Genomic DNA, 15,665 nt, shown 5'->3' with positions numbered 1-15,665 from the left:
GATGTAGATATGACCTATTTTTCTTGAACATTTATGGACTGCCTTCAACTCCCTCCACACAAGCAGCACCCCCACCCCCTGTGGCCATTAGCACGACGCAAGAACTCCGCTTTGCAGCCTTGCTTGTGTGATCTTCCAGCCCCCTCAAACAGCGGCGTGCTCTGTGCTCTGCTCCCTGCCTTCATGCACGCCTTTCATTACTGCTCTACATATGGAGGCTCGTGCACTCGGCTATAGGATTCCATCGAAATGTAACTGTCACTGGCAAACAACCTTGGCTGTCATTCTTTATAGCCCCGGGGCACTGAATTATAGAGGAAGCCACCTGCTGACCTGAAAGACATACAGCTGTGCGATAGATATGACATGTGGTATTGTATGCACAGAGAAAGGATTTTTAACTTGTGGAGCTGATTGCCCTGTAAGAATGGCAGGCCATAAGATAAGGCAATGGTTTGAATTCTAATGTGTATGCTGACTGGAGAATGTGCTGTGTGGGTCTGCACAGTTTGATCTTGTGCTCATTAGAGCTCTCTAAAGACCGCTGTAAAGGTTGGTTGAGCACAATAGGATTCACTGTTTTTCTGTGTTCAAAAAGGTCATTGATGACTACAGTTAAGGTTTGGTCAATGAGCTTTGAGAGTAAACAACAGTCATCTCCTCTGGTTATAAGAGTCCTCATTAATCTGAACTTTTTTCTGAATGAGTCCTCTGAGCCTTAATTAGCATGTTTCCATATCTCTCCCACTTGAGTGTCTGACTTCTGACCTCTGCCTCTCTGAGCTCTCATGTTTCCTTTCTGAACTCATATTTCCTCTTTCCTACGCTTTGTTTTTGTTTTGTTTTTCCTGTGCGTCTCCACAACAGGCTGCTAACATTCCTCTTGTTTGTGAGCTGGGCATCGATCTGCTTTCCTTTGATGATTTTTCTCTGGACGTGGATGCCATGATAACAGCGGCTCTGAGAATGTTCATGGAACTGGGCATTGTGCAGAAGTTCAAGATTGATTATGAGGTGAGATCTCTCAGTCTCTGGGTCTGCCCGCATGTATCTCTTTCTCTACCTGTGTGTCTGTCTGCCTGCCCCGTTTCATGTCCTTTGGACGTGTTTCAGATTCAGTTGAAGTAGTCCAAAGCTTGACGTGCTCAACCCACAGAACTTGGAAAAGGACAGTGCAGACTCTAAACCAAAAGTAATATCAAAACAATAAGAAAATGAATGAAATGTAGAGTGAAAAAAACCCAAAAGTCACAAGTATAGAACCCTGTGGGACCAAGTAGCCTATTTAGGGTTAATGTAGCTAATAGCTATACATGTTCTCCTTGCTCTCCAGACACTGTGCAGATGGCTGCTGACTGTCAGAAAGAACTACCGCATGGTCCTATACCACAACTGGAGGCACGCGTTCAACGTTTGCCAGTGCATGTTCGCCATGCTAACGGTGAATATGAAACACTCTCACTCTGTATTAGCGTCATGTCGGCTATTATATAATATTAAATCTGCACACCTGTTATCTGTGCACATTGGGTTGCCCTTATATTTGTTCTGTTCTTTAATTACTCATTTCTCTTTGCCTTCCCTGCAATTTATTCGCAGTTCAACTTAACAACCTTGTGTCTTACTAAGCATACAAACAGCAGATGCTGTGTAGATGTTTGCTTGAATAGAGTCCCCAGTGAATTGCCTCATGCAGTTCCTGGAGCTTTTTACTTTATCATTTCCGCAGGGCAACGTGCACACATGCATGAACACACACCCACGCACGCACACACACACGCATGCACGCACGCACGCACACACGCACACAAGCATGCACGCACACAAGCACCACAGTAGTTCATTTAATCAAGCACAGCATTAATGTATGGTCTCCCATCTGAATTGATTATTGGCAGAGGGTAGTGAAATAGTAGTGTGTAAGCTGTTTTGGGCCTCATTCTCTCTCCTGCCATGTGTTTTTAATGAGTGGGCTGAGGACTGTGCTATCCTTGCCACTATCCCCACACTCACTCAGCACAAGGCCTCTATAACCCACCCCCCTGCATTACTGCCTTTCCTCCCATGGTACTGGTTTTAGGATGATACCATCATCTGCTGTAAGGCTGTTTTTTTATGTGCTGTGCCCTTGCACTATTACAATAACCAGGTGTGTGTGTGTGTGTGTGTGTGTGTGTGTGTGTGTGTGTGTGTGTGTGTGTGTGTGTGTGTGTGTGTGTGTGTGTGTGTGTGTGTGTGTGTGTGTGTGTGTGTGTGTGTGTGTGTGTGTGTGTGTGCGTGCGTGTGTGCTTGTGTGCGTGCGTGCGTGTGTGCGTGCGTGCGTGCCAATCAGACGGCAGGCTTCCAGGAGACGCTGACGGAGGTGGAGGTCCTGGCGCTCATCGTGGGCTGTGTGTGTCACGATCTCGACCACAGAGGAACCAATAACGCTTTCCAGGCCAAGTAGGAGCCTCTGTCTGTCTCTGTTTGTCTAATGCTGCTCTGTCTGTCTCTGTGTGTCTGATGCTGCTCTGTCTGTCCATTCTCCCCTTTCATCTTTCCCTCTCTCTCTTTCTCTCACTCACTCCCCCCTCTCTCTGTCTCCATGTCTTTCTCTGTCTCCCACTTTCTTCCCCTCTCCCTCACTCTCCTCCCTGTCTCCCCCTTTCTTTCACTCTCTACTCCCCCTCACTCCTTCTCCATCTATTACTCCCTCCCTCCCTCCCGCACGCACGCACGCACGCACGCACGCACGCACGCACGCACGCACACACACACACACACACACACACACACACACACACACACACACACACACACACACACACACACACACACACACACACACACACACACAAATAGTATGTTTTACTTACCGACCTGCAGCAGTCTGCTGTTAGTCCAGCCCCAAATAAAATAATCCAGAGTCAAGCAGCAAGTTGCATAAGCCTTATATAAGCCTCTGTTTAATGTAGCCACCGTAAACACTGCTGAGTCTCACAATTAGAGCAGCAGGTAAAATTGCTGTTGAATTTCTTAACGCTGGTGTTGTTCTCTGCCCACGCAGCCCAGTTACGACACAGCCAGCTCAGTCCCCATGTGTGTTTTTTGCACTTATTTGCACTGAATGGAGATGAGAGCAGATGTAGTCGCTTTAGCTGCTGTTTAGATTACGACTCTCTGATTTCTTTATTATTGAGCCAAAAGTTGGCATGTGTTTTGGTGAGTGTGCAGACTGATTTGGTGAGGGACTTACAAGTGTACTCCATACTCCGTTGAATGCTGATGATATTATCCTGTGTGTGTGTGTGTGTGTGTGTGTGTGTGTGTGTGTGTGTGTGTGTGTGTGTGTGTGTGTGTGTGTGTGTGTGTGTGTGTGTGTGTGTGTGTGTGTGTGTGTGTGTGTGTGTGTGTGTGTGTGTGTGTGTGTGTGTGTGTGTGCGCGTGCGCGTGTGTGTGTGTGTGCGTCTGTCAGGACGGGCTCAGCCCTCTCTCTGCTTTATGGGACCTCTGCAACCCTGGAACACCACCACTTCAACCATGCTGTGATGATCCTGCAGAGCGAGGTGCACTATGTTTTCACTATCTCCTGCTGCAATGCAGTTTTGCTGTGTACTCATCTGATTACACAGCGGGCCACTTCCAACACAATTTGTTGTTATACTCACTTAAGTCCTATGTCGCATCGTGCTTTGCATTGCGACGCATCAATACTGCACGTTGTGAGCTTGGAGATGTGTCTTTCTTTTATTGTTGAATTCTTTCAATTCTTAAATGAAAACATTCTTAAAAAAACTAAAAAGTTTGCCATAATGTCATGCAATGTCAACCACTTAAACCCTCTATGAACTAATACTCGACCTGTACATGGCCCTTGGCTCTTGGCTCTGTACTTGTCCACACTTTTGTTTCGCTATAAATCTCTCTGCCGAAAATAGACGGCACGCAACATGATGCGAGATCAGCTATTCTTTGATTTCTGGACGTGATAACATTCTACAAACTTTCTGAAAAACCCATATGTTTCTGTATCAGTGGTTCTCAAACTTTTTTATGTCAAGGACCCCCAAAATGTTATGTATTTGGCCGCCGACTCCCATCTGAAAATATGTTGTTCTGGGACCCTGGAGACTGATGCTAGGGTTCAAGTTGTTTTATGTACAGTAGATGTACAGGTGTAAACCTGAGCTACTGGCGGCCGCGAGACCACACCTATCACCACATCGAGACCAGAGGACACACATTTCCTTCCTCTTCTATTTGCTGCACTTCTTGCAAAACAACGGGAGATGCTAGGTTTGCTATTATCAAACCAGTCTAGACAAATGTCCTATGCTGCCCCTTAATTAATTCTATAACCGATAGATTTGACTGTAATTGGTTTAGAAAGGCGTTTTGCCAGGTGACTGCGTTTGAGTGAGGTTGTAATTAAAGACATTTGTGGAGCAGCTGGGACATGGCATAGCAGACCATGTTCCATTAGCTTCATTATCACGGTGCTGCTGACAACACAGGAAGCAGACAAATGTTTGCTTGGAACATCATAATGGTTTCTGTTGATACAGGGGATGAACTACCGCTGTCCCATTAGCATATAAATTAATAGTGTGGCTAATTCAAGGGGAAAAGAGAGCTCACAGATTCAGCCCACCAACCGGTGGGAAGCGTTAATTAAAATTTCAACTTTTTTTTATGCTACTCCCTCCCTTTATATCATCCTACCTCACTTCCTCTCTTTTTTCTTCATCCGCTCCAATTAAGACGACACGAGAGCCTTTCTTATTGTCTCCACTATTTATGGTGTTCAGTATTTCATGGGAACACATGAGCTGCTGCTTTCGTCTCACGGAGGCCAGCTGAGCAAACCCTTAATCTCAGCTTCTTTCAGAGATCATGGGGCGGGGGAGACCCTGGACTGGTCATCCCATTCCATCTGGCCTCATCCCCTCAGTCCTTTATTAAACCCCTATCTCCTCAGCATCTTCTATTTTCTCTCTGTGCTCCAAAGGCATCCAAGCCCGCCCCCTCCCTCTCCCCCTCCCCACTGTCCTCCAGAGGGGAGTGGGTAAGTGGTAAAGGAATGTATAATACATGACAAAGAGAGGGTCTTTTTTAATGACAGGAGAGCTTCAAGTGAGAGATGGTGCTTACTTATTAAGCGCTGTCCCTCTGATTTCCTGATGGTTCATCTTATTGAGCCGCCGGCAATGTTCCCTGTGACTGTGGTTTATGCGTGTGTCCGCACGTGCGTGCAATCGTGCATGTGTGTATGTGCACACACACACACACACACACACACACACACACACACACACACACACACACACACACACACACACACACACACACACACACACACACACACACACACCCTCTTCTACACACTACAGAGTGGCATATCTTCCTCTTCCACAGCTCAATCTGATGTGACAGTCTCTGACTGAACATGCTGACATGTTTTCGCAAAGGAATGACAGTGGAGCTGAGGTTGTCTCTGTTAAAACAGTCCTATGTCTATTGGAGGATTCAGTTGGCCGCATTATATGCATCATGTTTTTATTTCATTCATGCACGCCCTGCAATTCTTAGTGTTCTTGGTGTTCATCATGCCGTCTCTGTATGTCTCCCACAGGGACATAACATCTTCGCAAACCTTGCCTCGGCAGAATACAGTGACCTCATGCAGCTGTTGAAGCAGTCCATCCTGGCCACAGATCTCACACTTTACTTTGAGTATGTTTGTTCTTAGACTGTTTCAGCTGGGCGCACATCTTGTTTGAATTACCTTTGTTAGAAATTAAAAAAGACATCTGGCCTTGGCCGATTCAAAAGCGCTGACTTATTTATGGTGTAGCACAGTGACTGAGTACCCCTAGTGAACTAGTTGTCATGCTCTGTTTATGATAGGCTTGTAACCTGCTGGATAGAAATCTTCTATGCAATATTGCCCCCTTGTGGATAGAACATGTATTGACACCTGCATATCCGTTCTGCCCTCTCTAGAAACAGGAATACATTCTTCGATCTCGTCAACAAAGGGGAGTACAACTGGAACGTGAAGGCTCACAGAGACATGTGCCGGTAAGTCATGGCAACCTAGTGCATTGGTTCTCACCAGTTTCTATTCTTGTCGTCTAACATCAGATGAATGAGAATATTGCAATATTCTCTGTTCCCATGTATGGATTTGAGAACCGATGCACCCAGCTCACAATTAATACAGAATGTTAATATCAGAATTTTGTTTTTATTTAACCACTATCAACCTTTTATCCCTTGATTTTGGAAATGTCATTATAGGTGACATTTTTCAAAGAAAATAGAATTCCTGAAATAAATGTTTTACGAGAAAACAGCAAAAGCTCACAATACATTGCAAAACTCACAATACATTGCAATTTGCAACGCAATGCTTTGTAGTCTTGTAGATTGCTATTTTTGCCAGGTGTAAACCTGGCTTACAGTCACTTGTGGTTCTAGTAGGGACGAGAGTAATATAGTAAGAGAGTGGCGACAGTGTTGGCACTTTTCTTTAATTTACTTTATTATTGCTGCTACATCCTTGGTTTAAAGACAAATTGGTAATATTTTGCTGCTACAGTTTGTTTACAGAAAATGAGTCAATGACACATTTTCTATCAGCACTTTGTTTGCCTACAGAGAAAAAAATTCTATTCAGCAGCACTTTTTTATTTGAATACTTTATTAACAGCACTTTGCCTGCTTTATTTACAGAGAGTTTTATGTTCAGCAACTTGATTGATTGAATACTTTATTAACAGGTTTGTTATGTACTTAGACAGTACAGTTGTTGTGCAGTCTAGAAATTATTTTTGAAGGAACTATTCATTTGTATTGTCTTTATTGTTAGAACATGCCTAAAACAACTTCAAGCTAGACTTTAAAGGTAATTGCAAAAAGGGGTTTTAACACCCTAAAGACACTTTTCTATTCTTAAGAGCTCTCTTTATTTATTTTCTTACTACATCGCGGAAACTGTAGGCTATATTTTGTTATTGTGTTTATTGACTGCTTTTGCTGAGGCAATACAATTGTACGGCCAATGCTGTTCAACCTGTGTAACCTACTGTAAGTAGATGTGTAGCGCCTCTTGTTCTCGGTCATCTGGGTAGGACAGGGGGCGCTACAAGAGCTTGCTGCACCTGGCAGTTATGACATTCTTGTTATTCATACATGCAACAAAGAAGTGCTTATTGGTTGTGTTGAAATTGAGTTGTTTGAGATGCCTTGTGAGATTACCTCAGTGGGTGGCTCTGTGAAGTTCAGTAAATCCATGTTGTTTAATTTCTCCTCAGATCTATGCTGATGACAGCGTGTGATCTGGGGGCTGTCACTAAACCTTGGGAAATATCACGCAAGGTGAGAGATGCAGGCAAAATGAGTCAGGCTTGATTTGTACTCAATTGCTGAAAACTCAGAAGTTTGGGAATCTTGTATGCTACTGATTTATTGACCCATGTCATATTGTGATTTGTAAAATATTAATAAATAAACTTTGATCACTGCCTGCGAGTGCAACCAAAATGTGCATGTACAAATGTAACCAAAAAGACTCATGAGTGTTTTGGTTTTGATTACATTTGTGCATAACAGAGTGTATAACAAGAATGACAAAGAATGCATTGCACACCAGCTCCAAATGTATTTCTCTTGATTCAACTACGTTTCAGGCATCAAGGACCATCTTCAAGATCAAATAATTCAATAGAATAGCACATGTACTAACCAGACAGACAGCATGATTCTGAAATCATTCACCTGAATGTTCCTGTCTTGCCAGGTAGCCGAGTTGGTGACCAATGAGTTCTTTGAACAGGGAGACAGAGAGAGATCTGAACTGAAGCTCACCCCTTCGGTGAGTACATGAAAGCATCCCTGGCATTGTGTTTATGCATGGTATGTTTCACCCCTCTAGACCCTCAGAAGATACGGCCTCTCACAGCTATTTATAGTCTGTCGGGGTGCACAGCAAGTCCTTCACAGAGGCCTGCCCAATGTTATTTTCCGTGCTTCTGCTGGCCCGACTGCGTATGTGCGGAAGGCGAGTTACACGGAGCCATAGTTGCATTAGTTACACAAGAGCTTGCGTCACACGATGTGAGCGAGGTGAGCTGTCAACCTTGATCTGCTGTCCCTCCACTGTGCCTAGAGCGATCTTTGGACCACATGTCTCTCCTTCAGCCTACCCTCTTGTGCAAGATTCTCACTCAAAACACAGAAAACTCTGACCTTTGCATTTACCCAAAGGTAATAACAGCGTCATGACACATTCTATTCTTAGATTACATAAAGGGGACTAGACTATTCACCTTGCCGTGTCCGATGTACTTTAGTAGAATGCTAAATTCATAATAATCATAATCATAACCGTAATCATAAAAACTAACAAAAAATACTAAAATAGCAATGGCAGGGAAAGTGTCTTAATGAATGCATCTTCACATTTTCAGAATACATTTATATTGTCCTCAAAGCCAGGCTTCCAAGAGCATCTCTTGTTCTTCTCCAGTTGCTTTGATGGCCAATGCAAATGGGGAGTAGCAGCAGCATTTTGTGTGCAATTACTGGCTTTTGACTAATCGAGCCTGGCCACATTCCCTCCCCTCTGATGTAGCTAACAGGGTAGCCTCAGGACCACTGCTTGTGTCAAACCATGTAAAAATCAATGTGTGGGTGTTTGGAAATTAAATATTCAACTTGTAAGCCGTAGCCCAGTAACTATCTCTGAAGCGCAGCCTCCTGTTCAGGCTTCAGAATGGAACTTGCTTGTCTCAAAAGTGGAGGGAGAATTTTTCTTTACCTCGAGTAATTATGGTTGACAATTATTATGTTGACAAACCTAGCCAATTCCTACTCTACACTTGACCTGTTACCTTTGTGTACTTTAAGCTCACAATGTGTCACGCTGCGGCATATACACTTGAGCTTGTACATCTGCTATTTTCAGTGCGCCACACTGGTGTGTAACCATTAACCAAGTATAAATCAGGCATTATATAATGTACTATCATATACATCTTCTTGCATTGCCCCTGTGCTAGCATGTGTGTGGGTGTGTATGAAAAATGGAAGAATTATGGGACTTAGTCTTGTGAGATGATTTTCAACTGAAAAACATGACGCGGTGCATCATCTTCTTCATTAATGTATACGGTTGTATGACAAAGCATAAATTAGGCTTAATGTTTGTGTTTTAGGCCATCTTTGATAGAAACCGGAAGGATGAATTGCCAGGACTTCAGCTGGAGTGGATTGATGGAATCTGTGCACCGCTTTATGAGGTAATCCTTGGTAATTCATGCCTGAGCTTGTAAACCCTCAAGGCTCTCTTTGCAAAATGTCCACCCCCCCTCCCCCCAACATCAGAGGATACTGTCCTTCCATTTGCTACTGTCCACAATGACACCCAACAATTGAAACAAACCCCATACAATAAAATCATCAGTGTAATTTAATGCAGAGCCTGTACAGTGAAATACAGTTTTACTGTGTACAGACATTCAACATTCTTTCCTCAAAGAGATTCCTACCTAGCATGTTTTTATACCATCAAGGCCACATTAAAGGCCTTGAATACAGGATTTAATTTTCCATTCCCGATCGCAAGAAAACGAGCCAGTGGAGTGTGTGAATGGCACTGTGACGTTAGTAGGGAATAGGGATAAAGCCCGTCCTTGATGCATCGTATTTTAAGCTTCACTACACAATGCTGGAGAAAGGGGAACTGAAGTGACTGAAAAAAAAGGTGCATGTGTGCGTCGGTGTGTGCGCTGTGTGTGAGTTTTGTGTGCCAGATGGTGACGTCAAGGCTCACCTGCCCCTCCCCTGCCTGAGACGGTGACTGTGTGGGAGGCAGAGGAAGGCTGATTTCCTGAGGAGATCAAGGCTATTGACAGATAAGGGGTGTTAATGATATAGAGATGAAAAGCAACAAGTCAACTAGATAAGGACTGTGGGAAGGATCAAGGACAAAACCGTTATTTTGGTACAGTAGATGATCGGTATGATTTGTTTCACACGGTTGCACTTAATCAATAATTTTCTTTTGACGTAATATTGTCATTGTTGCTGTCTTAACCATATAAGTGAAGAAAGTAAGAGATAATTGAATCCATTGGGTTATTCCAAGATCAACATGGGGAGTTAGCGCTGCTTTGTTCTATCGTTATTGCTGCCTGTGTTGGGCAGATGAAAAGCAACAAAGGATTGTATTCTCTGTGTTCTGCCTCCACGCTGCCTCACCAGGGCACCCTGTAAACGCAAATGTTTTGAGAATTGCAGATTGCAAGCTCACAAGGCTGCCAATTATACTGGTGATGAGGGTGCATATAGGAAGTTCAGAGGCAGCACTGCAGCAGCAGGGTTTTTGTCTGTGGGAGGAAGGGATCCGCTCCTTGATCTCACTGATCTCGTTCTTCGGGTGGTAGCTCGCTACTGTGTGGAATATTAATCCTCCATTATGTAACCTTCCATCTTCAAAGTCCGCTAGACACACACAGTCTCCCTCTCTTTTACATCTGTGTTGGAATTGCGCCTTGGTGTAAGCTCAGTCCTACGTGCATCAGTAGACCCTGCAAGGAGAGAGGAAAACAATGTCTCCCTTTAGAAAATCCCCCTCTGTTAAGACTAGATTAGATTAAGGCGATCCGGGCGGTAGTCTACTCTATAGTATAGAATAACAAATTGTGGAAAATACTGTACTTGTAGCGCCAAAGGCCACACACACAACCCCATAGACAGTGTCATGACAATGTCAGAGACCCCAAATTCAGCTGCACACACATACACTGTAAAGTCCTGTGTGTTCATTTAACTTTGTAGGAGGAATGCATGTTGTTTTTAGTGCTCTGAAGTGAACAGCTTGAAGTGTACTTTTGAACACACACTCTCCCGAAACCATTATGGATTCCATATGAAAGTGGCCATTAGCCTGTTTTTGTAGATACATATGAAGTCTTGACTCATGAACTCCACCACTCTTTTCTTAACACTGGCTCCAATACATGTGGCTGTTTTGTTAGCTTTTAATAATGTTTAGAATTCACATCCTCTCGGTTTTACAGTATACCTCCATTAACTCCGTTTTTAAAATATCCAACTACTCATCACCTAGGTACTATAAAATAATAAATCAAGTATGGGTTGTGCCTCCTCCACCTTTCTATTTCCATATAGTATGAAGGCATAATGCTAATTATGAGAACTAATTACAACCTTTCTTGGAAAACCAATAGATTGTAAGGAAACTAAGAATGTAAGAATTTCTAAAGCAGTAATTAATGTTGAATGAAAGCCAGTATTTCAATTTGACAACATTATAATTTATAACTCTACCACTTGACAATGCCAACTTATCATAGTCATACAATTTTCAATTCAAAGGAGCTTTATTGGCATGAGAAAACAAACGTTTACATTGCCAAAGCAAGTGTCAAGTGTCATACATGTGCCTCTAATCTTAAAAAACAGCCACTCCGGGATTCAAAACAATCACAATATGTTGTCTAGGCCAGATGTTCTTTCTTTGTGTTGTTTTATTTGTTTCGTCTTTAGTCCATATGATGAACAATGTAATGCTAATGGTAACAAGAATACTCGGCACATTTACCCTTTTTGCCGACTTATCTTGATAAGTCGGCAAAACGTGTAGAAAACTCGGCAGACTCTTAAGAAGAATCGCCGTGGGCCGACTCTTCTTCAGATTCTGCCGAGTTTTCTACACGTTTCGGGGCACTAATTATTTTCCTTCTCTATATGGGCACACTTGTGAAAGCTGAATGCTTTTGCATGCTTTTATTGATCTGCTGTCTGTCAGCGTGCATGATCATCATGCAGTAGCTAGATGCGCGCTCCAGTGGCGAGATTTCTTCCCCTTTCGGCGACTCTTCGTCACTTTCGGACCGAGTTCTCAGACAGAACTCGAACCGGAAAGTGACGAAGAGTCGCCGAAAGGGGAAGAAATCTCGCCAAAGATGAAGAAGAGTCGGCGGGCCGAGTTCTCCAGTATTCATGCTAATTACTGCCTTTTCTTTTTCATCCCCCCCCCCTCTATAGACTCTGGTCAAGTTGAACCCAAAACTCCAACCAATGGTTGACATGATCCAGGCTAACAGGGCCAGATGGGAGGAACTGAACATGGAAAGACAGCGTACACAGAGTGTATCTCAAACACCAAGCCTTTGTAGCAGTGAAAGCACAGAAACTGGTTGTTGCGCCGCAGCAGACAGTGTTAGCACACCTTGTTGTGGTGGTGGTGCTGATGGAGACCAAAGTAAACCTGCTAGCTAGCTTCTGCTGCAATCTCCAGGCAGATCTTTTAGCTTTCCTTTCCTCTTAAATGCAGCCTGCAAAATAGGCAGTGCAGTGCATGCAGAGGTTCTTGGGCTCTGTTCCTCGCTTATGCTACTAGAGAGATGAGCTTTAGACTTGAGTGTGGCGCTATGATAGAGGTGTTTCTTGTCCCTTCCAAGCGCTCTGCTGGAGGATGAGAAACACAGAGCTGTTTCTGACCTGCTTTTTGGAGCAGTTACCAACCATCTGATAAATAAATACATAAATAAATGTCTGAAAGAAACGTCAAACCACAGTGTCCATTGACAACCAGTGAACCAGTGAACTGTTCTGAGCAGTTTTTCTCCAAGGAAATTGAAGTCTCACGACAAGGCATGGAGAACATTGGAGAGAAAATAATTTTCTTTTTTTTCTTCTGCTGTCGTGTCATTTTGCTTTCTTAGTTCTTACTGATACTTATTTCTTGCAAGCATTTTGTCTGTGGGGTGGGCGTAATCTTTTTGTAAATCTGTATTTATAGATAATTGAATTTGAAAGAGATGTTATATGCAAGTGCAGTTTAAAGATAATAAGCTCTGGATTGTAACCTGTGTGTAGAGTTTCTGAAAGGTGCAGGAACAGCAGGACTAGTGGCAATGCTTACAATGCAAATTCAGTGTTCCTTTCCCTCCCTTCCTGTGCCTTGTTTTAAGATACAAATGAAAAAGAATGCATGCCTCCTCACCAAGATTATTAGATAGTTTTAAAATCCATGCAGAACCATGACGTATTTTGCAGCTATTACAACTAGCTAATGCAATATGTCTTCTTTACCCCATTTTAACCATAGAGCATTAACAGCTATCCAAAGGGAATTTTGCTCTGCCCCATTTTTTAATGAAATAATCTCACTTGCTGTCTGCACACATATGTGTACTGTAAGTTCACACGCGCGCACACACACACACACACACACACACACACACACACACACACACACACACACACACACACACACACACACACACACACACACACAATAATGTGCCTTGACAAAGTTGCCCTTATAATATATCATATTTTATAAATAATAATTTGCTAAAGAGTACAGACATCGTTTGTCATTTTGTTATAACCTTTAGGTAGTTTTACATTCGAGGAAGCAAAATATAGCTAGACATAACTTATTTTATGCAGAAAGTCGATAACTTGCAACATGATGCCATTGCAAAGTTATAGGAACTCCGACCCATGCTCACACCTATCATGTTATTGTACAAAACACAACTGGCCTTTTGTCAAAGCTCACAAATAGTACATGGAACCACATTTTTACTCGGTATACAAAGGAGATTCTGACACTGCTCTTTGTAGTGAAGGCCCCAAGTTTTCAAATGTTATATATAATATTTCTAAGTTTCATTTGGGGTATATGTCCTACAAATTGTGTTATAGCTTTGTTAATTGGAGTCCAAATGTGCAAATTGTGTGGCATGGATCTGTGTGCTATTGTATTTTGGTTGAAGAAGTCGACATGAAATTTGAAATGCATGAGTTTTTTTGCAGTATTGAATTCAACCAACTGCTATGGATGTAGCGAACATATGAGACAACGAATACCTCGTATTTTGGAATTTATGAATAAATTCAGATTATTTCATTGAAATGCATGATTTCAATTCTATTGCATCATGTTAAGTGAAGTATTAATATTGCTGTTATATTTTTCTATTAGGTTCCTCTACTTGGTACCTGTCTTTTTTGCATTGTAACGTGCTTCTTGTATTTCATTGTTCTTGATAAAAGGTTTATTTATGAAGCAGGCTGAACTGGGAGAAACCTATGGCATGTTCCTGAAAATGTGCAATGTTTTGTTGACTTTGAATAAAAATGTGCTGCTAAGGATGTCCTTTTGTGTTTTTCTTATACTATATTATGTGATTTTTATTTTTTTTCTGATGCAGTACTGACATCCTGTGGACAAAACATGGAATACATGGAATGTTGCATTTGAGCCTTGTTTTATGGCTGCAACTATCTTTTCTTAGCAATTATTCTATCAATTACTTTTCAGATTAATCGAATAATCGAGAAGCACGTTTTTTAAAATTGATTAGAGTGATTAACCACTATCGACAATCACAATGTGTCATATGAGCTTGTAGATCTGCTATGTTTTCCACGTGGGAGACCAGGGTTCGATTCCCTTCTGTTACACTAACTAAAGAAGACCTCAACAACGCTAAGAAATATGAAGAGGTAATTCATTGAACAGAGTTTTGCACAATTTTAACATCCCAGATGGATTGAAATATGAATCTACTGTGCTGTGCTATACACCATGATATATTAAGAGTACAATAACATTCCATTGTGAATAAAAACGTATTAACCACAGTGTAATGCTAAAGGTTTCATCACAGAGCTGTCTGCTTCATGTAATATAATTAAAAGTGTTGTTGGTGACAGTTATATGGGTCACGTGGTGACGGTGGTGTTGCGTGCTACTAGCCTACGTCACTCATAGTAAAGTAGCCTAAGCTGTTCGCGAGGCGGCATTTCATGAATGGAAGGAGAGAGGGGGTGAACGGTCCAACCTTTTTACTATGCTGTGATTCACTGTGGTAATGTTCTCTATAACTTTAATACAATATAACAAAAGCAGTAGGCTACCCTGGCCTGGAGCAGTGATTCTCATGCAGACAACGACTAAAGCAGCGAGTCTGACAGGCAGCTAAAACGTTTCCCCGCTTTAGCCTCTCGATCGGCGTCATACGATATAGACGCCATACAAGTGTATTATTTGTGAATCAATGGATGGAGTGCTATCCTTACTTTCATGCAAAGCACCAACTTCAGTGTTTACGGACTGACCTATAATAACAATAGGCCTATAGCCTACAATAGCACAGTGAGTCTCAGACTGGGGGCTCCAGGGAACCCATGCAGTACCTGTCAGACAGTTGCTGGGGTCCGGGGACCCCCAGTAGGCCTACCTACCTGTCAGTTTCTGGGGTCTGGGGACCCCCAGGCGTAGTTAAGACTCTAAGTCAGATGACTAGTCCACTAGACCACCGAGTACGCAGCGACTTCCGGATTCTACTCAAGAAATTCCACGTCATATATTTTCTTTGTCGTGACACTTTACAGTTACATTAATAATTCTACTCGAGTTGGAAGCATATAAGCGGACGGGACCCGGATGTAACGTAGGAGGACTACAATATATGACTGCAAGAAAATCGCGCGTAAAAATTCGCGGGCGTGGCATCACACCGGAAGGAAGTGATGCCCCCCCTCAAATACGGCGCAGACGCGATGAGGTGAGTTTGGTCAGTGTTTGTTTGGAAGTGCACGTCATTCTTCCGGTCCTTCATCTGCAGGCAGAAGGTAAA

The 15,665-nt window shown here is 42.7% G+C and overlaps 1 protein-coding gene across 3 annotated transcripts in view; it reads left to right on the top strand.

The window, feature by feature from the left end:
• pde11a (phosphodiesterase 11a) overlaps positions 1 to 14,175 on the top strand; it is a 101,932-nt gene extending 87,757 nt beyond the window's left edge. For 2 of the 3 annotated variants that reach the window (XM_080785734.1, XM_080785732.1), the window contains 10 exons: positions 868 to 1,014; positions 1,334 to 1,441; positions 2,333 to 2,442; positions 3,455 to 3,545; positions 5,612 to 5,712; positions 5,983 to 6,060; positions 7,296 to 7,359; positions 7,781 to 7,855; positions 9,198 to 9,281; positions 12,055 to 14,175. In XM_080785734.1, coding sequence (XP_080641860.1) covers positions 868 to 1,014; positions 1,334 to 1,441; positions 2,333 to 2,442; positions 3,455 to 3,545; positions 5,612 to 5,712; positions 5,983 to 6,060; positions 7,296 to 7,359; positions 7,781 to 7,855; positions 9,198 to 9,281; positions 12,055 to 12,288 — 1,092 coding nt within the window. In that variant the 3' untranslated portion in view covers positions 12,289 to 14,175. The remainder of the gene's footprint in view (positions 1 to 867; positions 1,015 to 1,333; positions 1,442 to 2,332; positions 2,443 to 3,454; positions 3,546 to 5,611; positions 5,713 to 5,982; positions 6,061 to 7,295; positions 7,360 to 7,780; positions 7,856 to 9,197; positions 9,282 to 12,054) is intronic. The other variant, XM_080785733.1, reaches the window with a different exon arrangement.
• The last annotated feature ends 1,490 nt before the right edge of the window (positions 14,176 to 15,665 follow it).

This window comes from Protomyctophum bolini (genome assembly GCF_963924005.1).
Source record: "Protomyctophum bolini genome assembly, chromosome: 16".
NCBI lineage: Eukaryota > Metazoa > Chordata > Actinopteri > Myctophiformes > Myctophidae > Protomyctophum > Protomyctophum bolini.
Note: the sequence above shows the minus strand (reverse complement) of the source record. Positions and strands in the feature narration are given on the sequence as shown.